Source organism: Condylura cristata, unplaced genomic scaffold (assembly GCF_000260355.1).
Source record: "Condylura cristata isolate star-nosed mole 26May11 unplaced genomic scaffold, ConCri1.0 scaffold00033, whole genome shotgun sequence".
NCBI lineage: Eukaryota > Metazoa > Chordata > Mammalia > Eulipotyphla > Talpidae > Condylura > Condylura cristata.
Genome location: NW_004567134.1, coordinates 14,578,672 through 14,602,990, shown reverse-complemented (window position 1 = coordinate 14,602,990; position 24,319 = coordinate 14,578,672). Strand labels below are relative to the sequence as shown.

Here is a 24,319-nt window from a genome sequence, read left to right as displayed (position 1 = left end):
GAGGGCGAAGGGGACAGACGGGGCGAGGCGCGCTGGGGGGCAGACGGGAAGCGGGACAGCCTCGGAGCGAGGCCCGGCACGGGCACCCCAGCCTGCCCCCCGCGCCCCGGCCCACCGTGGGCTCGCGGCCGATGCGGTGCACAGCCATGGACACGTTCTGCACCATGTGGAAGCGCTCGCCGGCCACCGTGATGGTCCTGCCGCCGCTGTGGGGACAGCACGCCGTCAGCCCGTCCGCGGGCGCTGGCGGGGGTCGGCGTGAGTCAGGGGGGCCGGACCTCACCTGACAGGGCTCCGGCGGGGGCTGATGGCCGTGATGACCGGGTTCCGCATGTACCAGAAGGTGAGGTTGCCGCCCACGCAGCCGCGGTGCTCGAAGCGCACACACACGGGCACCGAGGCGGGCACCGAGGCGGGCAGGGCACCCCCGGGCACCGTGCAGGCGATGCTGGCCTCCGTGCGCCTGTGGGACGCTGCGTCAGGCCCCCGCCCCGCGGCCCCAGCTGCCGCCACGGCCCACCGGACGCCCCCCGCTTACACGAGCTCGGTGCAGGGCTCCGTGTCGTTCACCAGGACCTGCAGCTCCGAGCCCACGTGCAGCTCACTCCCGTGGACGGTGATCCTGGTGCCCCCGGCCTTGGGGCCCACAGCCGGCTCCAGGGAGTGGACCAGGGGCAGCTGGGGGGAGGCAGGGTCAGGGCTTGGCCGGAGAGGCGTGGGGGCAGGCGCTGGTGGGGGGCGGGCCCCTTACCACGTAGGAGAAGCGCTCCCGAGACTTGCCCTCCGTGGAGGCGTTCACCGTCACCACGTCCGCGAACACCCCCGGGGCTGGCCCGGTGGCGCACACAATCCTGGGGGGCAGCTGCGGTCGGGGGCGGCCGGCCGGGCAGGCGCCGCCCGGCCGCTCCCCCGCACACCGCCCCATGACACCCCAGCCCTGTGCACTGTGACGCTCCTGCCCCATCAGCTAGGAAACCCCTCTCCGGGCCTCTGGGCCCCGAGGGCTGGCAGAGGTCCCCTCCGCACCCCCGCACCCCCTCAGCGCTCCCGGGCCCCGTGGCATCAGAAGAGGGCGAGGGGGGTGAACAACGGGCCCACTGGGGAGTCCCCAGCCAGCCTGGCACTTATGGCAAGGCTCCCGGAAGGAGGCCGCCCCGGCCCGCTCTGAGGGCCCAAGCAGCCACGCTGCGGCCTCCCACCCCCCTATCAGCAAACCACGTCAGAGCAGTAACGTGGGGCAGGGAGGCCGCGGTTAACACGGGGGTTCCGGGCGCAGCGGGCCCTGAAGGGCAGAGGGGAGTCCCCCTGCAAAGGCCTGCCGTGGGGGATGGCTCAAGCGCGGCCGGGGGCCCCGAGGGAGGGACCTCCGGGACCAGCACCACAGCGAGGAGGCGGGCCGGGGGCAGGCCGCGTCCGGGGGCAGCGATACTCACTCCTCCGACACCGTGTACCGGTCGGCCAGCGGCTCACAGGCCACGCTGCCGATCCACACGCCCTGGGCCACGTCGCTGAACCGTCGGCCCAGGTTCCGGCCACGGATGGTCAGCAGGGTCCCCCCTTCCAAGGGGCCACTCAGGGGCTCAATCTGCCAGGAGACCAGAGAAAGGGACGAAAGGGGTCAAGGCTGCGTCACCAAGCAGGTCGCCGGGACTGTGTGTGCACTGCCGGGGCCCGGGGGCGTCCCTGCCCACGGGCGCAGTCAGTGTCCTGGGGAGGCCCGGGTGGCCGCGTCTGACCCCGGAGCCGCATCTCAGCAGCGCTGCTGGGCCGGGACGAGCCGCTGAGCCAGGATACGCCCTCGGAATCCGCCCCGAGACTTTTCTCCCGTCTTCAAAGTGTCTGTGAGCGCGCCTGAGCTTATAAGATTACGCCGAGTGTTACGTGGCCTCCGAGCTCATTTTCCTTCCTCTAGGAGGGGCCTGCCGTGGCCATTTCAGCTGACCCCCACACACCCCAGCGCCCCACCCCTCCGCTGGCGAGTGGCTGCTGGCTGCCGTCTGTTTTGCTTGGTCACGTCACCGTGGCGAGCCTGCTCTGTGCCGGCGAGGCTGAGAGCGCCCAGAATTTGCCCAGGTGCCGGCTTGCTTTGCCACACTCGGCTCCCTTGAGCTCTTCCCCTGTGCATTTCCCATTTCCCATGTGAAATGTCAGCAGTGACATTTCATCCTGCCCTGGCGGCATCGCGTTAGCCGCGCAGACAGACCACATCTTAATCAGCTCTGTCAGCTCAAACTCCACGCGGAGCTCTGGGTGGTCCAGTTACCACATCGCGGACGGCGAGGCCTCCGGTGACGCTGCCTGCTCTTCCCGCCTCTCCTCGGCTCCCACACCCGCCTCGCTCCCTATAAGCTGTTTATTTCCTTACTCATCTCCGCCCCTGGCCCCCCAGGGCACTGCTCCCCACCAGACGTGTGTCGGCAGAGACTCCCAGCAGGAGCTTGTAGGTAACAACCCTGCGATTGCAAGCCCGGCCCAGGGGGGGCACCGTGGGGGTGCACACGGCTTCCGGGCTGGGGGACTCACCATTCGGATCTCAGGGGCGGGGCAGGAGCCCGGCAGGGGCTGCAGGGGGCCCCGCAGGCGGCAGCCGTCACTCCACACACACAGGTGACCCAGGTCCTCGCGGCCCAGGCACTGGGAGCAGTCGGGGCTGCCCACGGCGCAGTTGTAGACCTCCACTGGGGAGACAGGCAGCTCGGTGAGCCCCCCCGCCCCCCACGGTGTCCCACGGCGGCAGGGGCCCCATCAGACGCACAGTACCTCTCCCCCGCTCCCCGGGCCTGTGCTAAACACCATGATCCCACCAGGAGAGCTGCGTGTCAGCCCCGTGGGCCAGGCGGCTCAGAGAGCTCGAGTGACCTGCCCGCGGCGCACAGCCGTCTTGGGGCAGAGGGGACGCACCTCAGCCTGAGTCAGCCTGTTCCCTATCCGCAGAGCTCCCACATGCCAGGGGACCAGTGAGCAAGGTGGGATCTGTGGGTACCGGGCCTCAGTCCCTCGGCACGGCCGAAGATTGCGTGCAGGCAGGGCTCCCCAGGGCCTCGAATGTGTGGGCAGGTTCTGGGGCCCTCAGGGTGGATATGGGGGTGGCTGTGTCCCCATGGACACTAGGGATGGCCGAGACTCCCCATGGACATACAGACCCCTAAAGGGTCCATTCAAACGTCTACTAACACAAGGTCGCCAACTGCCATTTGGGGGTGCTAACTGCCCCCCAACACTGTTGTGAGGTTTCACGTGGGTTCTCTCAGCAAATGCCCACCAGGCGCTATGCAAAAAACCGTGGCCATGTGCCCTCGTCTCACACTGGAAGGGGCAGACGCGCAGGGGAGGGTGGGAAGCAGCCCGGAGCTGCCCAGGGCGTGGCCTGGCGCCCCGCGGCCCCGCTGAGGTCCAGGCAGGGGGCCGGGCGCGGAGCTGGGGCTGGGAAGGCTGCAGTGAGCCTGGGACTGCCAGGTGAGGGCTGGCAGAGCGCCCCAAGGCCGAGTCCCACCCTTTTCGGCCAAGTCCCCTGTGGCCACGGGCTGCAAGGGCCTCCCACCTGTCACTGGGTCAGGGCTGTCCAGAAACCGGGCCGGCTGCCCCTTTAGCTGGAGGCTGAGTGGAAACGCCTGGCTCTCCTGGGTCGTGTGCAGCTGCAGGGAGAGAGGACAGCGTGTGACGGGCACGGTGACATCTGGCTCGCTGAGGGAGGGGATGTCGTGGGAGGGCGAGGGCCAGGCTGTCGGGGATGGGCGCCAGCAGGGGGAAGGGGTGAGAGGAGAGGGCGGTGTGCCGCACCTGCCCCCCAGCCACACCACTCACCACCACTTGGCTGCAGCGGACAGCTGACTCGTTCACCCACACTGCCTCGAAGCTCTCCTCCAGCCCAAAGCTACATTCTAGGGCCGCACCCTATGGGAGAGGGGGCGGGTCAGCACCTGCGGCCCTGCAGCTCACCAGCACAGCCTGCACCGCTGCCCGGGAGCTCCGCCCGGGCTGTGGCCTCCTCCGGAGAGACCACGGACACTTCCAGAGCTGGAGAGGCAGGGTGGTGACCGGCCGGGGCTCTGGGTGTGATGTCCGTGCCACTAAGCCCCTCTCTCCCATCCCCGGGGCTCTAAGCTCACGACTCAGCTCATAACGCCAGGACGCTCCCGCGTGACTGACGTCCGGGGTCCGCCCCGGAGCCCCACGCCTGGCCACACGAGCTTCTCTCACCACCACGGACCAACGTGGCCCAAGTCCGTCCGTCCTACCCAAACAGCTGCCGCCCGTTCCCCCCCCCCCAAATTTAATACAGAAGTCAAATTCCCACGCAAACGCCCCAGGATCCCCAAAACGCCCCCAAATCAGGGGGTGCCCCTCCATTCTGCAGTGAGCCGTGGGTGTGCGCTGGGGGCCGGGCCAGGGTCTCACCCCACGTCTAGCCCACCCTTCTCTCCTGGCCCAGCTGTTTACCGGTCCCCCACTGCCGGTGAGTCTCGGGGCTCGCTCTCTGCCAGGGGCAGCCGACGGCAGTTCGAACAGCTCCGGCTCCAGACTCAGGCTCAGATCCCACCTCAGCTACTCCCTAGCTGTGTCTCTAGCTGCACACTGGTGCCTAATCCAGGCGCCGTTACGAGTATGCAGGAGGTGCCCAGTTAATGCCTGCTGACTGGATAAGCAGGGCCCCTCCCCCAGCCCCAACTTGCCCTTGGCCTCACACAGACCCCCAAGGATTTCGCGCGTCAGGCCGAGCCCGCCGGCCAGGCAGAGCTCCCGTCTGCCCCTGTGGCTGCGATGTGACTCCCTGAGGAGCGAGCAGCCGCAGGGCCCTGGCACCGCCAGCTGAGGCTAACGGACGACAGGCTGACACCTGCAGCTGGCCCTCTGTGCTGAGCAGGAGGTGCGTCTGTCCTCAGGACAGGGGTCCAGCCTGTCCTAGGGCCCCCCAGAGGCAGGCTCAGCACACAGAGCCCAGGGGCGTCTCTGGCCACCCGCCCCCTCAGGGTCCCCTCCGGAGCAGGCAGACGGGGTCACGCCCAGTCACCCAGTCACGCCAGGAAGCAGGGCCGGGGCCCCAGCCGGGAGCAGCGCTCTCCTTCCACGGCCGGTCACTCCCGGGGCGCTGCCTGCCCAGGGCCCCCCACCCGTCCTCCCACACGTCCCAGTCGCCCGGCACGTGGCCCCCACGTGTGACAGCCGTCACGGGCCTCAGCTCCCCGTGGAAGCGCCAGATGGCGAGTCCCCAGGAGCTGGGGAGGGGGTGGCTGGCAGGCCTCCAGGACTCGTCAACACTCCTGCAGGAGGGGCCCCGGGGGGCTGCATGCCGCCCCCCACCCAGATGGGCGAGGGGGAGGGGCAGGCTGTGGCAGGGGAGAGCACTTGACAGGGAGTCCGGGGCCAGGGTTCTAGACCACACATGTGACCCGATCCAGTCCCCCTTCCTGGGCTTCCCTGACCCAACCGGACAGCGGGGAGGGGCGGCCACGGGATGGCCTGGCCACTCTCACCAACGAGGGAGGTGGCTGCAGGGTCACGAGTCTGCCTGGTGCAGGGCCCCGCCCACGGGGTCACAGGACCTGGTCACCACCTGGTGCTGGCTGGGGGCGGGGGCCTCGGGGGGCTCCCACCTGGGTCCCGGGGTCCGGCCAAGGCACTGTCATACTTCACCCCCCCACCGGGGCGCCCTCAGGAGCTGCTGTGGCCCACTGTCGCCCAGGGCCGGCCCTGACCGCCCGCGCCCCTGTCTGCGCCCCGGCTGGCGAGAGAAGGGCTTTCTCAGACCGAATCTGGGAACTTGGGGGGGAAGCAAGCGCGGCGTGGAGCTCTGCGTGGGGACCCCAGCCCCGAAGCTGCTCCCCTCGGCCCTCACTTACCTGGAAGGCGGCGGCGTTGGCCACGGGCACCAGGATGCTCTGGGCGCCGCCCGTGGGCACGGGGGCCAGGGGCGCAGGCAGGGTCTGCGGGCAGTCCCGGGGGCTCTGCACCCAAACACAAGGGGCGGCGCGTTTCAGGAGACGGGGCTCGGCCCCCCGGGGGCAGCGGCGTCAGGGCCGGCGGCACCCCGAGGTGCAGCCACAGCTGCCTCCAGCTTCACGACTCCGCGCAGGAGGTTTGTTCCCTTTTTAATACCGTAGTTGATTTTTACGTCATTTTGGGCCTTTTTCCAGCTCAGCTGTCACCCCGTGGGCTTCCCGTCACCAGTTCACCCGTGTGCCGCCACCACAGTCCAGTGCACCCCACTGCCTGCTCCACCCCCGTAAAATGTCTCTGGCATATGGCTGTTCACTATTATTATTTCTTCGACGGGCAGGAGGTTCTATTGGTGCCATTACAGGTGAGCAGACTGAGGCACCCAGAGGTAAAGGGACCTGCCTGGTGGTGGAGGCTGCTGCCTCCACGGGGGCCAGAGGCTAAGGTCGCAGCCCCTCCCACCTTGGCCTCCCGCTGTGGGGAGCAGCTGCACCCCATCTCTGAGAGCCACCTCTGAAAGGCGGCTCCAGGCTGAAGGGCGCTGTGGACTCGGGGAGGACGCCCCGAGCAAGCAGCTGTGGGGACCGATGCCATCAGGGCAGCCCCACCCGCTGCCCAGAGCAGGGGTGGACGGGGCCCTGGCGAGCCACACTGGTGCCACCCTGCTGCTGCCCAGGCCTGGCAGGCCATGACCTGGGCTAGAGTCAGGCCAGGAGACGACCCCACCCCACTTTACAGACTACGCTGAGCGGGGAAAACAAAGCAGTTCGTCCAGGCCGGAGCGGGCAGCACCAGAGGTCCTAGCTGTCCAGCTGTGAGCGACCACCGGGGCCCAGGGGCCGGGCCTGGCTGGGGCCTTGCCGGGTGCTGTGCCCGTGGCAGGAGCTGTGCCCGTGGCAGGAGCTGGGGCCTGATGCGGTGAGTGACGCAGGTCGCTGCCCCTCCCCACGGCTGTCCATCCGCTGCCATCGCGTGCGTAACCCCCCTGGAATTTTAGGGAACAGAGCCCACGTGCTTCCAACCGGCGTCTGTGGCTGCTGCCAGTTCTGCTCTGCAGCTGCCGTGGGGCCCTGTGTGCCCTCCCGCTCTCTCCACCCGTGGGTCAGTGGCCAGCAGGGGTGGGCAGTGAGGACCAGGCAGGGGACCCCCACAGGAGCTCCCCGAGAGGGAGAGGCCTGGGGCCACCCCTAAGGCACCTACTCCCCTTGACCCTGAAGCCGAGGCCGCATGGTGCTTGAATCCGCCCCCCAGAGTGGAGCTGGCCGAGCGTTGCAAGTCCCTGCGCCGTGCGCTGCGGGGCCGGCTGACCTCCCGCCAGCTGCTGCTGCCTCCAGCCCCCTCTCCGAGTGGCCTCAGCCTTTGGGGAACCTCCCTCCCAGGCCTGTGGTTGGAAACGCTGACCCTAGTGGCAGGCGTGGGTGGGCGCCTCTGGCCCACGCTGGCCTCGGGGCTGTAAGTGACCCCTGCTCAGCCAGAGAGGCGTAACTATGGCACTTCTGCAGAATCAATGAAAAAGAGAAACCTGTGATGTTGCCTGATGGTGGGGGATGGGCAACCTGCCTGGGGTCGTCCCTCTCACAAGGGAGGGTCTGCCCAAGCATGGAGCCCACCAGAAGGACAGGAGGCCCGATGACACTGCTGGGCCCCTGCATCCAGCTGTGCCTGGAAGGGGCTTCCACCCCGACTTCACACCAGGAGCGAATGGCCAGGGTGAACGAGGACTTCCCTGCTGGCATCAGAACCTGCCTCTTCCATCCACACCTCAGAAAGAGGCCACGCGCTGGGCAGGCCAAATCCGCAGGCTCGGGAAACTACAGGTGACTGACCACACTCCAGGCAGAGCCAAAAAGGCAGGACGCTGGGCGCAGGGACACACTCGGGCAGCAGCTCCGGGGGCCGCATAAACCTGGGTGAGGGCCCGGCACGCGTGGACTCCCAGAGGGCCCCCACCCCACCCTCAGAGCAGAGAAGGAGGTGCCGGTGGCTCCCTCGTGGGACACTCAGGCTGCAGGAGTCCTCACAGCTTTCTCGAGGATTCTCCCAAATTCGAGCACCAAGAATCTTCAAAGGCAGCCCCCCCACCCCCCCTGACTCCAGCGCTCAGAGCTGCAGACCTGCAGGGGGTAATTCACGGGGCTGGCGAGCACCTGTGCCTCTGTCTGGCCTGGTGCAGAGCTCCCTCTGCAGAGAGGGTCTCCCTGGCCCGCCCAGCAGAGTGACCTGTCAGTGAGCAACACTGTGCCAAGGACGGAGCTGGCGCCTGGCCGGTCTAACTCCAGATTTGGCCTTGGCCTTTGAAGCGGGCCCCACTTTTCAGCTGGGGTCACAGGTGGAGGGATGGTCAGTGGCTTGCCCAGGGTCACACAGCCACAGGTCACACCCCAGGCATTTGGCTCATGACAGGGACAGAACCGTGGTTAGCGGGGTACAACAGGCACTTGCTAAGTGCTGAACGCACCGTGTTGAGGCTGGGGCCTCCTTGCCCACCCCCCAGGTTGGGGTGCAGAAGCAGGCTGCCCGCATTCCACGCTCCCCTGTACCAAGTCCTGGCTGCACACAGCCCCGGGCGGGGGGGCGGGGGGTGCTGGGCAGGTGCAGACCCCAAGACAAGTGCAGGGGTCCTGGTTGGCCGGGCATGGAAATCACGGCGTCCAGCCCGCGGCTCGGGGGCTGCCCCCCACTAGTGCGTCGGTGCTTTGAGGCAAGCCTTGCTCTGGCCGGCTCCTCTTCCTTAAGCACCGCTGAGGCTCAGGCCAGGACCCCTCCCGCGGGTCTGCCCCTTGCTTCGCGATTCCGAGGGACGCCTCTGCAGACGCCTGGGGACTGGCGCTGCTTCCGGTCTGCGTGCCAGGGTGCGGGGCGCCCAGGCTCCCGAGGGTAAGCTGGCCACCTCCTCTGCCCTGCCTGGAAAGTGTGCAGGAGCGTTTCTTCCCTGGAGAGAGGAGCTGCCCCACCCCGGCCCCTCACGGGCCTGACACGAGCCAGATCTAGCCGAGAGGAGCTCTGGACTCAGGAGCCCGGCCCCATCCCGGGCCCGGCAGCCTGCCAGGGCAGTCTCAGCAATGCCAACTGCTCTTCCCTGGCACAGGCAAAGGCGAGACCCGCCCGAAACCAGCCAGCCAGGGGCAAGGTGTGCGCCTCTCCCTTTGTGTCTGCTCCTGGTCCCCTCTCCCTGCCAGCTGGTGCAACTGCTTAAATCCAGCCTCCTGTACCTCCAGGCCGGGCCTGGACCCCACGGGGGTCAGAAGCACCTCGAGGCCAGCTCAGACGCCAGCCCAGGAATATGGTGGAGCAGGGGCCACTCCCGATTTGGGGAAGTGGGGAGCACACGGGCTTCAGGCCAGATGCGCTTGGATTAAAGGCTCAAATCCAGAGCGCCCTGACCTCAGGCCACAGCCCTGACGCCCCCACCAGCATCATGCCCCCTGTGCAGAGAAGGGCTCTCCTCCTGCAGGCTCTCTGGAGGGGGCTGAGCTAAGGGGTCAAGCTGTCACCCCAAAACACCAAGTCGAAGACTCAGTCTCCTGGCAGCATCAGGGAGCTGCGAGGGCCCAGGCGCCACCAGAAGCAGGGCCCAGGGCGGTCGGCGTGGTCAGCCGGGGCTGTTCGAGCACACAGCTGTCGGACAGAGAGTAGGACTCACGTTTAACGACGTGCACGTGCCCTGAGCACGTCAAGCGGGTGGGGAAAGGGCAATCAAACAGTGGAGCGGGGGCACCCCAGCCTGGGGGCCGGGCTTACCGTGGGGTTCGGGGAGGCCTCACACCGGGACTGGTTGGAGACGCAGGCATGCTGCTGGGTGCACCAGAAACAGGGCCACCGCGCCGACAGGCAGCTGGTGCAGCTGGAAGACAGGGGCCCTCAGCCATGTGGCTCCACCCCCGCCGCCCCTGCTCCCAGGAGCCGGGCACAGCAGCAGGGCTCAGCACAGGGTGCTGGCGGGAGGCCTTGGGCCCTTTTAGGGTAGGGAGCTCCCTGCTGCAAGAGGTATGTGGGGAACAGACTCGGGCCTGCAGGGGACCGGCTGAGCAAGCAGCTCTTCTGTCTGCCCCAGCAGCCTGGGAGCCCCCGGGGGCCGGGCCCTGGGCGAGGGGAGCACGGCGCGGGGCCTGCCTGCCTCTCCCGTGGCCTCCTGGAGGCCAGAGACCCCTCTGGGCTGCTCGGTTGGTCCTAGCACCCAGAGGCCAGCCCCGGGCCACTCACGCCGTGTGGGGGTACACTTCCCCGGTGCGGCTGCAGTCGTAGATGGTGAAGGTGGCCCCGACGATGTTCCGCCCGTTAACCCTCACGGCCATGTCCACGGTCACGTGGTCTGGAATGGATGGGGAGGCCAGGGAGAGGACGAGGGGGCGGGGTCACCAGGCCGTGACAGCAGCAGCCACGCCCGAGGTGCCATCCGCCACCCCCTCGGGGCTGGCCCGGCCGAGGGACCCCGCCAGCAGTACCCCAGCCCAGTGAGGGGTGCGGACCTTGGTGGGGTGGGAAGGGCGGGAACTGGTCCCGGGGCAGGAGGTTGCAGTAGGCCATCTGGTGGTGCCCGACGGCCGGGCCCGGGACCCGGGCCACAGTGCGGGTGCTGTTCCCGTAGTCACAGGTCATCTCCATGTCGCTGAGGCTGGGCAGGCTGCCCGAGATCTGCAGGATCATGCCCTGGGGGGACGGACCCTCAGCTGGGGTGCAGCCACTCCCCTCAGCCCGCCCCACCCTGGCAGCCCTGGGGAGGGAGGTGGGGGAGGACTCCAGCCAGAGGACGCACCCCACCGGTCACCCTCTGGGCCTCCGCCTCCCTTCTATGAGATGAAACTGACCATCTGGAGGGGCCCGGGAGGCTCCCCGTGACTCCTCTGGCCCCCGACATCTCTCTAATAGCATCACGTCCAAGACTCTGGCGCAGGGCATCCCGGCAGCGCCCTCCGAGATGCCCACCTTGGCTCAGGCCACGTGGACGGCGACCCCACCCTGACCTGGTCTGGCACGTCTGCACGCCCTGCTCTGAGTGACTCCGCCCCCGGGTCTGCTACCACCTTCTCCGCGGTGGTAACACCAGCTTAACGCTCGGCCTGCTTCTTCTCTTCCCCAGAACCTGCCAGGCCCTGCAGAGCCGGCGGTGTCTGTGCTGTGATGAGCGACTGGACACTAGTCTCAAGCTGCACCTGCACATAGTAGGTGCCCTGGGCACCGGCGGGTGATGGGCAGACGCGCCCACACCCAGCCACCTGCGGAGCCAGACGGGAACGGGGGAACGGGCTCTGTGCATGTTGGCGAGAGGCACGGAGGAGGCCCCGGCCCCGCTGGGTGCTCAGAAAGTGTCCTCAGAAGCTGTCCTCCCCCGGGTGACGGGGGAGGACAGCCAGCCTCAGAGACGCCCTTGGGGTGGTGGGGGGCCTGTCCGTCCCAGCACCTCCCCCAATCTCCAGAGTGGAAGGGGGCTTGACCTTGACTTTCCAGGCCGCCCTGGGCATGGGCAGGGGCAGGGCACCCACATCTGCTTCTGAGCAGGAGCCGGGGACTCACGGGGTACTCCTGGTGCACGTCGATCTCGGCGGGCAGCACGCTCATGGTGGGGCAGCGGCCCGGGCCCTCGCTGGCGCTGGTCCAGAAGTGCGGCTGGCTGGAGTTGGCGCAGTCCCGCTGCAAGGCGCACCTGCGTGGCCAGGCAGGTCAGGCCCCGGGCCGCGGCCGGCCCCCCCGCCCCGTCCCGCGGGCCTCACCGGGTCTCCAGGGTGCACCAGCCGCAGTAGGCGTCGGCCGCCCCCACGCAGTCCCCGCAGGTGCTGTGCACGGCGCACGCGGCCACCCTCACCCGGGCCATCTGGGGGCAGAGGGCGCTGCTCAGGGAGGCTGCCGGCCCTGCCCGGCGTCGGTACACCGGAGCGGGAGAGGCCGGAGCTCGGGGACAGGCTCCCCCAGAGTGTCTGCACTCGGGGTGATGGTCGAGCTGGCAAGGGGTGTCTGGGGGAGAAGCAGCGTGTCCGAGGCAAGGTGAGCGAGGGATCTGGGTGCCGGGGTGGCCTCACCTGGTGGGACGTCATCAGGTAGAGGTAACTGGGGTCGGCTGGGTCAAACTGCATGACGGGGTGCACCGGCTCCCCGTAGGCCACTGTCACCACCCGCCGGCTCACCACCTGCATGCTCTCGTCCAGGTTGATCTGTGGGGGCAGTGGCCATCAGTGGCCATGTGCGGGGGTGCCCACAGCAGGGGCAGGCCAAATGTGGGGGCTGAGGATGCACCCCCACCTTCATGCCCGGCATCTCCCCCACGGCTGCTAGTTGAGGGGCTCCCACCCCCTCCCCAGGCCGTGGCTTCTGCCCAGGCAGCCGAGGGAATTAGATTACGGGGTCTGAGTCAATTAGGCGGGCCTGGTGCTGGATGGCGCCGCGCCAGGCAGCTGACTTTCCTGACAGAGGAAGCGGGGGCCGAGGGGCACCTCCAACCTCACCTGGGGCCCCACCGAGTCTGTCCTGCCCACCATGGGGCAGCCAGATCCTGCTGGGCCTGCCTGGCTGTGGCTATGGCCGCCTCTGGAAACCAGTGCCCGAGCTGGGGGGCCAGCAGTGGGGGGGGGTGAGCTCCGCCGGCACCCAGCCCCACCTTGAGCAGCCGCCCGCTGGCCGTGCCCAGGAAGACCACCGTGTAGTTGCTGACGCTGGCCACGGCCACGGAGGACAGGCCCGGGGCTCGGAACACGGGCGTGGCCTTCAGGGGCTGCAGGATGGACAGTGGGTGCTGCAGGTGGGCCGCGCCACAGTCGAGCTGCTCTGGCTGCAGCTGGGAAAGAAACAGCAAGTCAGAACTCGGTTCTGGAACCTTCTGCTCCCTGGCTGGCTGGCAGCTCTGCCTTCAGCATCATTGCTTTGTAGTCTTGCTCCTGCTTTAGAGGTTCAGCTCTGCACTGAAGCCCAGACACCGCGCGTTCCTGACCCCAGACTGGCTGTGACCGTGGTCTCAGTTGTGAGCTGCCCCAAAGGGATGGTCAGGCAGGAGGACATGTGTGAGGCACAAGGTCGGGCGTGGCGGGCCCAGGGCATCAGGACGGGAGGAGCTGGGAGCTGCACCCGCCCCCCGCTGGGCCCCACCGGGCAGACCTAGGCGTCCAGACCAGACCTCCAGAAGCCATCCTCACGCCTCCTGCCACGCTGCGTGTCCATAGCAACCACGGTGCTTCCTCCTCCCAGGCCTCCACTCACCCCGCACCACCCAAAGCCCCAGAAGTCCACCAGCCTCCGACTGAAGCCTGCCCCAACTGGGGCCCCTCCTCCCCGGCGCACGGCCGGATACCACGCACAGCAGACAGCAAACCCAGGCCCAACACGTCTCAGCACAGGGTGGGCAGTGCCCTGGCCCTGGCCATTCCCCGGGTCTCTGGGTCCTTTCAAAGTTTCCCTCTGCATTTTCACAAAAATAACGAACAGAACTCGAAGGTGCACTCTGGAGAAGGCAGTGGTGCAAACCCACTACAGTGGCCCTCAAGAGTGGACGGGACAACGTCAGAGGCCCACGAAACTGAGCCCAGAGGGGCCACCCTGCCCCGCAGTGACACCCCAGGTCTGTATCCACCATACAGAGACGTGGGTGCTGAGAAGAGCTTCAGGCTGTCCTGCGGCCATTTTGGTGACACTCGATCAGCCACACAGAGCCACGTTTGCGGGGAGCTGCGCTGGAGCGGCCGCGGCCGCTCCCTCTGAGGGCCTGTGATGGGAACTGAGGCTCGGAGCGCAACCTCGAGCCTCCAGGAGCAGAGCTGGTGGTGGACCGAGTCCACGTTTTGCCCCTGGACAGAGGCCCGCAGCAGCAGCTCTAGCGGGGGCCTGGAGGTCACCAGAGCACAGGCCGGAGCCAGCTGGGGGAGCAGAGGCTGGTTCTGTGGGCGCCTGAGCCGCCCGGGGCCTGCCCAGAACTCAGCGAGGTTTTAAGAGAAAGCCACGGGCGTGGGTCCTTCTGTCGTGGGCAAACGGGCGCAGCCGCAGACCAAGGGCTTCCAGGACGGGGCTGGGGGCTGAGCCTGAGCGCAGGGTGGGTCCTGAGCGGGTTCAGGATGGCTGGGGGTGACCTAGGTGAGACCCCTTCCTTCCCTGGGCCTGGTTTGCGCAGCTCTCAGCTGGCCGCAGCAGCTCCCTCCAGGGGCTGGATGTGGTGACTCAAGAGAGGCTGCGGGCGCCAGCCGAGTGTCCACGGAGCTGCTTCTGCTTCGGCCTCACACCAGCTCTGTCACCAGTGACTGCTGTGAGCAGGGTTTGGGCGACCATAGCTCCCTCAGAGGCTTCTGACCGCGCCTGCCTCTGGCCCCCGTGTGCAGCCCAGCTCCCAGCCCGCCCCCGGGGTCTCCCCCTGTCAGCAGTAAAGAGGCCTCTCTCCAGCATGGAACCCCCAAGGGTTTACGGACACTCAGAAAAAACCCTGAGTCCTAATCCTCCATCAGGCCCCGGGGGCCTTCTGAGTGTCCCCCCACACTCTCTGGCCCTCGCTCTTCCACCCCTCACCCCTGCGCCCCAGCCCCATTTCTGCTCCTCAAACAATCTAAGCAGGACCCGGCCTCGGGACCTCGTTCCCTCTGGGGGTGTCATTCCCCAGACTTGGCTCCCTCTTGGGGTCCTCTGTTGCCCTCATTCTGTGCATGCACAAGTGAGACCCAGGAAAGAGCCCTGCACACCCCACAGCAATGCTGCCACTCCCAGAGGAGGCGAGATGGGAGCCATCAGCGGGCAGGCAGGAGGACGGGTGCCAGGGCCAAGCCTGTCCCCGGGGACAGTTTTCCTAGGGGAAAACAATTCCTCTTCACAGAATATGGATTATTTGCATCATCAAATAATAAACTGTTTTAAAATTAAAATTGCCAGGCCCAGGCCCTCCCTGGTGGCGCAGCGGGTTAAAGCGCAGCACTGAGAAGCTAAAGCCACTTCCCCATGAGTTCGATCCCCGCCTGCCCCGGAGGTGACCACATGGCGTGGCAGACCTCTCCTGACCCGCCCGCTGCTCCCCTCAGCAGTGGACTTCTTCAATCTGCCTGTTCTGCTCCCCACTCTGTCTTGGGTGAAGCCTCTCACCCTCCGCATCTCTGGCCTGTACCAGTTCTGTATGAATAAATAAATAAATCTTTAAAAAAAAAATTGCCGGGCCCTCCCTGGTAGTGCAACAGGTTAGGACGCAGCACTGCAAGCCAGCCACAGCCGCTGCAGTGCGAGTTCAGTCTCTACCCCGGAGGTGACCCCCAGGGCGCAGCAGACCTCTCCTGACCCGCCCGCTGCTCCCCTCAGCAGTGGACTTCATCAGTCTGCCTGTTCTGCTCCCCGCTCTGACTCTGGTGAATCCTCTCACTGCCTCTGCACCTCTGGCCTGTACCCTAGTTCTGTATGCACAAATAAATAATTTTAAAAAATTAAAATTGTCAGCCCTTGCCCAGGGGACGTGGCCTCCCTCCCTGAGCTCTGGAGGGTGGGCAGGAAGGGGTATCCTAGGAGGCTCCCCTGACACTTGGGTTTTCTGTCTTGGGCCCTGAAGGAGGGCCCATTCAGCAGGGTGGGGGTCCTGGGAAAAGCCAGGCCAGAGGCCCAGCTTGGGGTGAGGTGCGGGTCGGGGAGGCAGAGAGGATGAGGGGAGCGTGCAGGGAATCCGGCTCTCGCCTGCCCGCCCTGACGTTCACAAGCCATTAATTCTGCACGGAAGGAATTTTCTAAAAAGCCTTTCCTCTAACTTTTTTTTTTCTTATCCTAAAAATAAAATAAAAAAAAATTTAAAGGAGAAGTGACTCGCTGGCGGCTCTGGAAGATCTGTGCTCCGGGGGGAAGCTGACTCCTCACGCCAGGGAGGTCACAGGACTGCAAGCTGGCTGACCTGGAAGCGGGACAGACAGGCGGGCGGGCGGGAAATGCCTCCCGCTGGGGGAGGGGCTGCAGGCCTGGAAAAGGGGGACCGTGGGCTGGGGACCAGGCTGTTCGTGAGTGCTCATGGCCCCCACCAGACTTGGTCTCCAGGGACATTACCCCGGCCCGCGACCCTGCCTGAAACCCCTCCATCAGCACCAGTTGCCTTCAAGTCTCAGCTTCCCTCTGCCAGAACCCCACTCCAGGGGGGGTGGCCCGCAGCAGCCTTTCCAGGCAGAGGACGGCAGCCCCTCCGGGACCGGGACCCCTCCAGGACCAAAACCCCTCCGCTAGGCCCCGGTTGGTCTTGGGACTGAACCTGGAGTTAAGGCCCTCGGCGAGCTGCTCCAGCTCAGGCCGCTGCCCCACCCGACCCCACCATTTCCCACAGTTCCTTTAATATGGTCACACTTCTCCGCAGGGCTTCTGAGCTTTTCTAATGCTGTTCCCTCAGCAGTCAATGCCCTTCCCACTCCTCTGAGCAGGCAAGTCTTTGGCCCGCTCTCCAGATGTGGCTGAAGAGTCTCCCTCGGTCAGGGGACTCGCTGTCACTCATTCATCACAGCAGCACACATGTGAACTTCCCCAGGGCAGAGATTGTGCTCTGGGTCGGGAGTTTACTAAAGAAAGGAAACAAATTTTGACTAACGTGTGAGTGACTGCATTCAGCTGCTTCCTTTCCGAGCAGAGAGGTTGCACGCCACACCGCAGCATGGTGGAGGCAGGTGCTGGAGCCCAGGAAGACGCTGACGGCTACTTTGGGACCCCGCCAGCCCTCTCGAAGGTGGGCTGCACAACAGCGGCGGGTCTCAGGTCTGCTCTTGGGGTGGGACGCCCCTCCCCACGCTGGCCGCCTCCTGGACCCACGCTCGGCTTCGCCACTCGCCCAGTAGAACGCTGATGTATTGATTTCACTACCAACTGTAATTGTGTTGACTTTCTCTCCCCAGGAAGCCAGTTGGAGCAAGCGTCTCACGAGCGCGTCTCCCAGGCCTCGAGCGTCCTGCCTGCGGGCCCCACTGAACCCCAGTCACCCCACAGGTGGCACCCAAGCAGGAGGCAGCGGCGGGCACCCGGGAGTGCAGCCCCATGGTTCCTTCCCCCTGGGCTTGGGGGGTGAGCACGTTCCTGGCTCAAGTCTTCAAAAACTATGGACTGGTAACCCCGGGAAACTGAGCTTTCTCTGCGGGGTGAACACTGGGGCTATGCCGGGCCCCCCCATTCACCCCCATGCCAACAAGGGAGACTCGGGCCTGCAAAGCACTAATGCGATGGGAGAGCTTGGAGAAGGACCCGGGCAGAGCTTAGCTGAGAGTGAAGCACCAGCTTCGGCTCCTTGGTGTTGACAAACGCCCCAGGGAAGTAGAGGGCCTCGGCACCGGGAGGCCGGGGCGGGGGACGGGCCACAGCGCTACCTTGTAACTTTGCGGCACATCTAAAGTTATTGCGAAACAAAAAAGCTTAAAGGAAAAACCCGCAGCGCCTTCCTCCCCCAGGGCCCTCCCGCAGCGCTGCTTTGCTGCCAGACCCCCCTGGCGGGCTCCCCCCCCCCATCTGACCCTCTACAACCTCGACACCCAGCCCCCAACAATGCTCCTCCTCAGTTTGCATGGCCAGGCCGGCCAGGAGAAGGCCAGGGATGGAGCCGGAGAAGCCGCAGGGCCGCAGGCAAGTGACGGATCTGACAGGGACAGCCTGCGGGAGCCCGGCCAGGCCTGGGCATTGCTCCTGCAAAGCCAGGGTGAGAAGCACAGCCACTCCTCGCCACCCGCCCCCTTCTCCCGAGAAGTGTTCTCAAGGTTGCCCAAGGTCGCCCAGGATCAGAAGCCATACCTGTGCCTCCCGGGCGTGCCCAAGCCCCTCCCTCCCGCCAGCACTGACCACCACGGCTGCGGGCTCGCTGACCGCACGCCTCAGGGTGTGCACCAAGGGCCAGCTCAGGCGGGCAGGATGGACCATGCTCTGACAACGGTCCCCAAGCCAAAGAGGAAGAAGCCCGCTGCTGCCCAGAAGGGAAATACCAGCAGCTCCCGGTGGGCGGTCAAGGCCCTGGCTTCCTGGAGGGCCCGAGGGCTTGGGCAACGGGGCCAGAAAACAGCAGTCAGAGAAAACAGAGCTTCGAGGAAAGGAAGGCACAGAGACGGGCCGGCCGGCCTCGGACACTCAGCACAGTAGTAACCTCCCCTCCGGCTCCCCGCGGGCTGCCTGAAGCGGGCAGAAGAACCAGTGAACAACGAGACACGGCTTCCGAGAGGCCTGCCTCGGTTTCCCCAACGCTCTCTCTGGAGGAAGTGGGTCGCCCAGCCTGGGGCACTGAGGTCACCCAGGCCAGCTGGGCACCATCTGGAAGGGCCGGGTGAATGAGCCAGCCAGGCCGCCCTGAGCACAAGATGTCCGGCCGCCACCCACAGCCCTCAGGCCCTGCACTCGCCAGATGTGGCGGCCGGCGCAGGTCAGGGCCGGGCCCCAGGAGGCTGCTGTGCGCGGGGCCCCCGCAGCGGCACCTCACAGCATCAGGGTGCACTGCCGCGTGTCCCCCACACGGGCGCAGCTGAGTCCCGGCCCCTGGCTGGGCTCGCTGTGGGAGTCCGGCCCCTCTGGGCCTCAGCCCTCGTGGTTGGATGGGCCAGTGACCGCACCAGCCCCAGGGCTCCGCGCACAGTGGTGTCTGCAGCGTTCTCAATTAGCCAGGCAGGCCCAGGCGGGGCAGGGGACCCCCAAGGACGGAGCCGTCCCCAGGAAGAGCCACTCCATGGAGCGGCTTCTCTGGTCAGGAGCTGAGGCTGGCGAGCACCCCGCCCTCGCCCGGGAAGTGGCCTGGGAGCTGCCCGCCCAGGCCCGCGCCATCGGCCTGGGAACAACCACCACTGCTGCTGACTCAAGCCACTGTGGTTGTTTGGTTAGCTGGACGCAGCCCCCCCAGACACCCAGCTCCCCCTTCTCGAAGCTGTTTCTCATTCCGCCCGGCCTGGCCCCATTTCCAGCCCTCCCCCCAGTCCCAGAGGAGCACAGTGTGGGCTGGGCAGCCAGCGACTCTTCCCCGTCCAAAATCCCTCCCTCCTGCCAGCTCGGATGGGGCCGGGGGCTGGGGGGCAGCGGACTCAGCCCCTCCTCACCCTGGGAGTTTCAGTCAGGGCTGCTTCTTTCTCTGGAGGGGACTCTGGCCAGGAAAGCTGAGAACCCAGCTGCCTTTCCCTCCTGGACACCCAGGGCCTTCTCCTCCTGGGGCTGGCAGGGCCTGGAGATTGGGGCACCCCCTCCCTTCAGTCCCCTGGGGGTGCTGGCCTCCATCCCAGAACCCTGGAACAGTGGCCAGTGGGGACAGCTGAGAGGACAGGGCTAGGACAGGGCTGGCTCAGGGCCCCCAGCAAACATCTCTGGCCGGGGCCCTTGTCCCATGTGCCGGAGACGAGCAGTGACACGTGGGTCCTCTCTACTGACCACAGCCCGGTTCAGGGACCCACCCCCGTGTCGGGATCAGAGCGGCCGCCTAGAGCAGTTTTAAGCAGCTACCGGTGAACTTTGTGCAGAGGCCTCTGCTGGCATTACCTCACGTAACCCTCGCCACGCCCTCGTGGGGCCATCCATGAACAGCAAGGAAGCGGGGCCCAGAGCGGAGAGGTGACCTGCCTGGTGTCACACAGCCAGGCTGGCTGGGGCCGGCTGGCTCCAGAGTCGCGACCCCTCTCTCAGCCTCCCCACCACTTCTGCCGGGCGTGGCCCAGGGCTGCCAGGACCTTGGCTGCTTGGGTCTGGAAAGGGCCTGGGTCGCAAGCTGGAGAAACTGAGGCCCAGCGAGGAGACAATCACTTCTAGGAAGCTCAGTCACCCAAACGCAGCAGAGGATCCCTGAGAGGAGCAGGAGGTGGAGGTGACAGCCAATCTCCATCGAGCTCCGATCCCGGGTCTGGCCCCCACTTCAAGGCCTCTGCCCATTGCCTCCTCCCCATTATTTACCGATCAGAGCAGAGAGCTACATGATTAACGCCCCACTGGGGCCTCGCTGGGCCTGTAATGGAGCCGCAAGCTTCCTCCCTCCTCCAGCGCGTGATTTATTATTGTGTTTCAGGGCAGGGGAGGTGGCCTGGGTGGGGTGAGCTCAAGGCCTGCAGACTGGGGGCGGGGAATCCGCTATGGGCAGCAGCCTGCCCTGCAGGCGGGCTGGTGGGTTCGGCCCAGGCCCAAACTTGGGCTTTGGAAAGAAGTGGTTGTGCTCTGGGGTAGCCAGGCTCCAAATGCACGTGGCTGGCGCCAGGAGACTTCCCGGGCCTGTCCCCACGTGGGGCTGGTTGGTTTCCATGGCAATGCCCACACCACCGGCTGAGCTGGAGCGCCCCTCGGGAGTCACCTGGCCCAGCCACCGTGGGGACTCCCGTCCTGCCAGCATCTGCAGCACGGGCCCGTCTCGACACGGACCCACCAGGTCTTGCTTTTCTGCCAAAGTCTTGCTGGCTCCCAGGCCCACAGGAGTGTGTCCAGATCCCTGGCCTGCACCTCAGACCCCTCGTCTCTGCCAGCTACCAGGTCCCTTGCTCCTGCACCGCCAGGAGCCTCGTGTGTCCTCTGCCCAGAACGCCTCCCCTGCTCCAGCTGTCAAAGTCCTGCACTAACGTCCCCTCCTCCGGGAAGCCTTCCCTGATTCCCTCACTGAGACTAATTAGCATATGGCTTGGGGGGCAGTGTCTCCTGTCATGAATCCCTCCCTGACCATCTGAGGGTTCCTGCAGGATAGGGTCAGAAGACAAAGATGAACCCCTCCCGGACTGCTGGACTCAGTGAACCCTCTCCAGGAACCCAGGACAGGCAGGAGATGCTGCCCTGGGCGTGCTGGGCTCCTGGGGTCCTGCTGACCCAAGAACAGAAGACCCACACCTGTGCCATGCTGGGGCCCGGGGCCGGGCAGCTGTGCCAGGACCCCTCGCCGCTCCGCACTGGGGCCCAGCAGGGCCAGAGCTTCCCTGGCCTCGGTTTCTTCACCTTTAAAATGGCCCACTCACCCCTTCCCACTCAGCGGGTGGGACGAGTGAAGGGGAGAGCACAGCTCTGCTTCTCCTCACGGTCACTCCTGCGGCCTCGGGCTGGCCACTTGCCCCCGCTGTCGCCTTCCTGTAGAGCAGCGATGACACTCACCCCGTCTAGGCGACGATGAAGACACGCTGCCCAGGTCTCCCCCGCTCTCCCAACGTTGCGTCAAGCCACTTAGCTTTATGAGACACTCCTTAGTGTGTTTTTGCTCACTGAGAGCGATAAAGAGGATTTATTTCCACTGCAAGAGGAAACAGTACTAACCGCAGCACCCCAACAGTGAGTGTGGCCCCCCGCTCCTACACTCTGTCAGGCATGGCCAGGGCAGCCAGGACTTTGCTGCTTGGGTCCGGAAAGGCCCTGGGAACTGCCCTGCACCGGTGGGTTCTTACCACCTCCTGCCTGCTTTCACTAGAACTTTGGGTTCGATGTATTGTTTGGAGTGACCTTAGGCGATTTGGGGGGGCTGGAAATGCTCAAGGTTTTCCCATGTAAATGAAGGACAGTGTGTTTCTCCGCCTTAGGCCCCTCTCTCGGCTTAGGAGAGGTTTGCCGTTTCCCTCTGCTCTCCGATAGCGGGACACCCGTAGGTGATCGTACTTGCAAAGCGCCTGACACGATAAGACTCCCAGGAACAACCGATGCCGCGGGAGCAGCTCTGGAAACTGAGGCCAGAAAGGGGCTGGCGGCCCCTCGTGCGGCTCCCCCACGCCCAGCCGCGGCCCCGCGTCCTCCCCTCGCCCTCTCGCAGGGGTGTGTCCGCAGCAGCTGCCGCCCAGCCACCCAGTCTGTGCTGAGCAACCTTACAGATGGGGTGTGGGGGCCCAGAGGGGTGAGTGAGGAGGACACAGTCAGGATTTGAACCCAGGGAGCTGGGCCAGGGTCTGGCACACATCCACTCCGGGCCCTACCTGGGGGTCCACACCCTTCAGGCCTCCCCAGGCCCCTGGGGCTCACCACGGGTAGCCGCACCTCCTCTTCCTCCTCTTCTCTTCCTCCGCAGGCCGGGCCCGCCCACCACTCTCCTCCGAGCACCCCCTGTCCTGCCAGCTGTGCCACGTGCTGAACACACTTTCTCAGGTGTATTCCCCCCGCTCCCCACCCCCGCCCTCACAGGTCCACCTGCCACTTCCTGGGCACTGCCGATGGGATTCCCATCAGCCCACATCCTCAGGCAGTGACACAGCCTGTTTCACAATGGGAACAAGTGAGGACCAGAGAGGGTAAGAGGCTCCCCAGGGTCACACAGCTCACAGGTGAGCACAGAGTTACTCTCAGGAACCTAGGGGGGCACCTGTTTGCGCCCCGTCCGGCTGCAGTCTGTGGGGTCATCCCGGCCCACCCTGCTGGAACTGCCTAAGTCCCACGGGACGTCTCTCTGCTACCCTCGGCCACCCACCGGGAGCTCAGTCCCAGCCCCCAACCCAACTCAACTGCAAATATAAAGACCAGCTTGGAAGCTTCTCCCTCCACCCCCAACCAGCACTGCAGCCCCTAAATTGGTTCAGAAAACGCCTTCTTGAGACGCGCACCCACCCACTGAATGCCAGTTTAAAACTGCCGGAGGGTTTTTTTCCACCTTTACTATAAAAAGACACCTTGAAACGCAGCATCGACATTTGCCTGTCGGCTTTCTTTTTGATTTAAAAATATAAATATGGCCATTCAAAGACTGAAGGCATGAAGCAGAGGGAGCTAGGCGCTTCCTTGCCCTGTGACTCAGTTTCCCAGAAATGGCATGTGGCAACTAACTTAATTCGCTTTTACCTCAAACCAGAGTTGAAGTAAGAGGTCCCAGCCACCTGCCACGGAAGCTAATTCCCTCTCGATTTCTCTCTCATATAGACCAACAGCCCCAAATGCACCCCAATCAATATCAGGGACAGAGTTGGGGCCCCCGAAAGCTGGGGAGATGGGGTTGTTTGCCTCTGACCTCACGGCCCCCAGACTCTGGAGTGGTGAACAGCCTGGGGGTTCCTGGCAGGGCCCAGGGTCACTGAGAGAACAAAGTCATCCTCTTGCCATGAAGCTCCCTGTTGCAGCCCCTGCCCTGCCAGCTGGGCAGGCTCTGGCCTCCCCTCTCTCCTGTCACCCCAACTTCTGGGGCAGCACCCCAGCATCCCAGCCAGTCCTGACCCCTCTGCTTCCCTCCACACCCTCAAATCAGGCCCATCACCCAGCCCTGCCACCCTGGAGCCAGGCCCGACCGCGCCTCCACAAGGCTGCCCTGGTAAGTGCCCAGAAGTATTTGCAAATGTGTGGGTCTCGGGCTGGAAGGCTGCCCCCAGCTGCTCCCAGGCTCTCCTCTCTCCTCACCAGCCAGGAACTTCCTGGAATCATTATGTTACAACCATCGAATCTGCAGCCACGCCCGCCCGCATGCACAGAGTTCTCTATGCGTGAGCTCGTGTGGCCCCGTCTTGAGGGTACTTACCACCCGGTTCTACAGAAGTGGAAACTGAGGTGTCGTGCTGATTGGTCACCTGGCTAAAACCCAGCTGGCTCCCATGTGCCGGGGATAAAGTCCAGTCCCCAACTTGGCCTGCCCGCACCCTGAACCTGCCACCCTCCAGCGCCCCCAAGACACTGTCCGCCCTCCTGCTGTCGGGTCCCCCAGGCCTCTGGCAGGGCTGACTGCCCAGCCTGGACCTTCCTTCTGCCAGCTCTACCTTACCTCCACTTCGCTCCCACTTTCCCTCGGAAGCCCTGGTGCCCCGGACCAGGCACAGCAGGGCCTTTGGAAACGTCTACTGAGACTCCCGCCCGGGTCTAGAGCTGGGAGGTGACGGCGTCTGTACTGCTGGAGAACAAGCCAAGATGGTCACTGCTTGCTGTCTAGGATCAAGCGCAGACCTGGGCTATAATGTCCCCTGGGGGAATGACAGCAACAAAAGAGGTGGCATCTGCCAGGTGCTTCCTTCAAGCCAGGCACGAGCACGTCACCAAAATTCATTTAGTCCCACAAACAACCCTTAAGGATGTGCTTCTGTGGTCCCCAATTTACAGATCAGGAAACTGAGGCGCAGAGAGGTTACGGCACTGGCCAAGGTCATGCAGCCGGGAAGGAAAACCTAAGCTTTGAACCCAGGGAACAAGGTCCAAACCCTTAGGCCATAACTGGGGAGACACCCAGAGCAAAATAAACGATTTCCCTGTCCACTCTGCCCCTGCCCACCCCGGGCTGGGGGCCGTGGACACATCTGGAAGCAGCGCCTCCAGATGTGTGGACACTGCCTGTGCCCACCACGGGGTGGAGGGAAGGACGAACCTGTGGGAAACACAGGTAGGGTGGAAGAGGAGCAGGTAGCCTCTGGCCCTGGGGAGGGAGGAGGCCCTTGGCCACCCTCTCCGTCCCTGAGAGGGGCAAGGCCCAGCCCCCTTCAGCAGTGAGTCACTGCGGGGCCAGGCTGGGAGGAGGGACCGTGGGAACCAGGCTGGTTCCTGCCAGAGGACGGGGGAGGGGGAACTGTGGCCAGAGGAATCCCAAGGAGCAGCC

General features: G+C 65.5%; 1 protein-coding gene across 1 annotated transcript in view; it reads right to left on the bottom strand.

Moving 5' to 3' along the window:
• PLXND1 (plexin D1) overlaps positions 1 to 24,319 on the bottom strand; it is a 40,109-nt gene that overhangs the window by 11,656 nt on the left and 4,134 nt on the right. Inside the window, exons 3-18 of the mRNA XM_012732082.1 lie at positions 12,530 to 12,706; positions 11,955 to 12,086; positions 11,649 to 11,749; positions 11,452 to 11,581; positions 10,407 to 10,587; positions 10,141 to 10,249; positions 9,679 to 9,781; positions 5,841 to 5,945; positions 3,805 to 3,894; positions 3,542 to 3,635; positions 2,524 to 2,678; positions 1,434 to 1,585; positions 752 to 851; positions 539 to 678; positions 284 to 463; positions 116 to 206 (exon numbers count right to left, since the gene is read on the bottom strand). Coding sequence (XP_012587536.1) covers positions 116 to 206; positions 284 to 463; positions 539 to 678; positions 752 to 851; positions 1,434 to 1,585; positions 2,524 to 2,678; positions 3,542 to 3,635; positions 3,805 to 3,894; positions 5,841 to 5,945; positions 9,679 to 9,781; positions 10,141 to 10,249; positions 10,407 to 10,587; positions 11,452 to 11,581; positions 11,649 to 11,749; positions 11,955 to 12,086; positions 12,530 to 12,706 — 2,040 coding nt within the window. The remainder of the gene's footprint in view (positions 1 to 115; positions 207 to 283; positions 464 to 538; positions 679 to 751; positions 852 to 1,433; positions 1,586 to 2,523; positions 2,679 to 3,541; positions 3,636 to 3,804; positions 3,895 to 5,840; positions 5,946 to 9,678; positions 9,782 to 10,140; positions 10,250 to 10,406; positions 10,588 to 11,451; positions 11,582 to 11,648; positions 11,750 to 11,954; positions 12,087 to 12,529; positions 12,707 to 24,319) is intronic.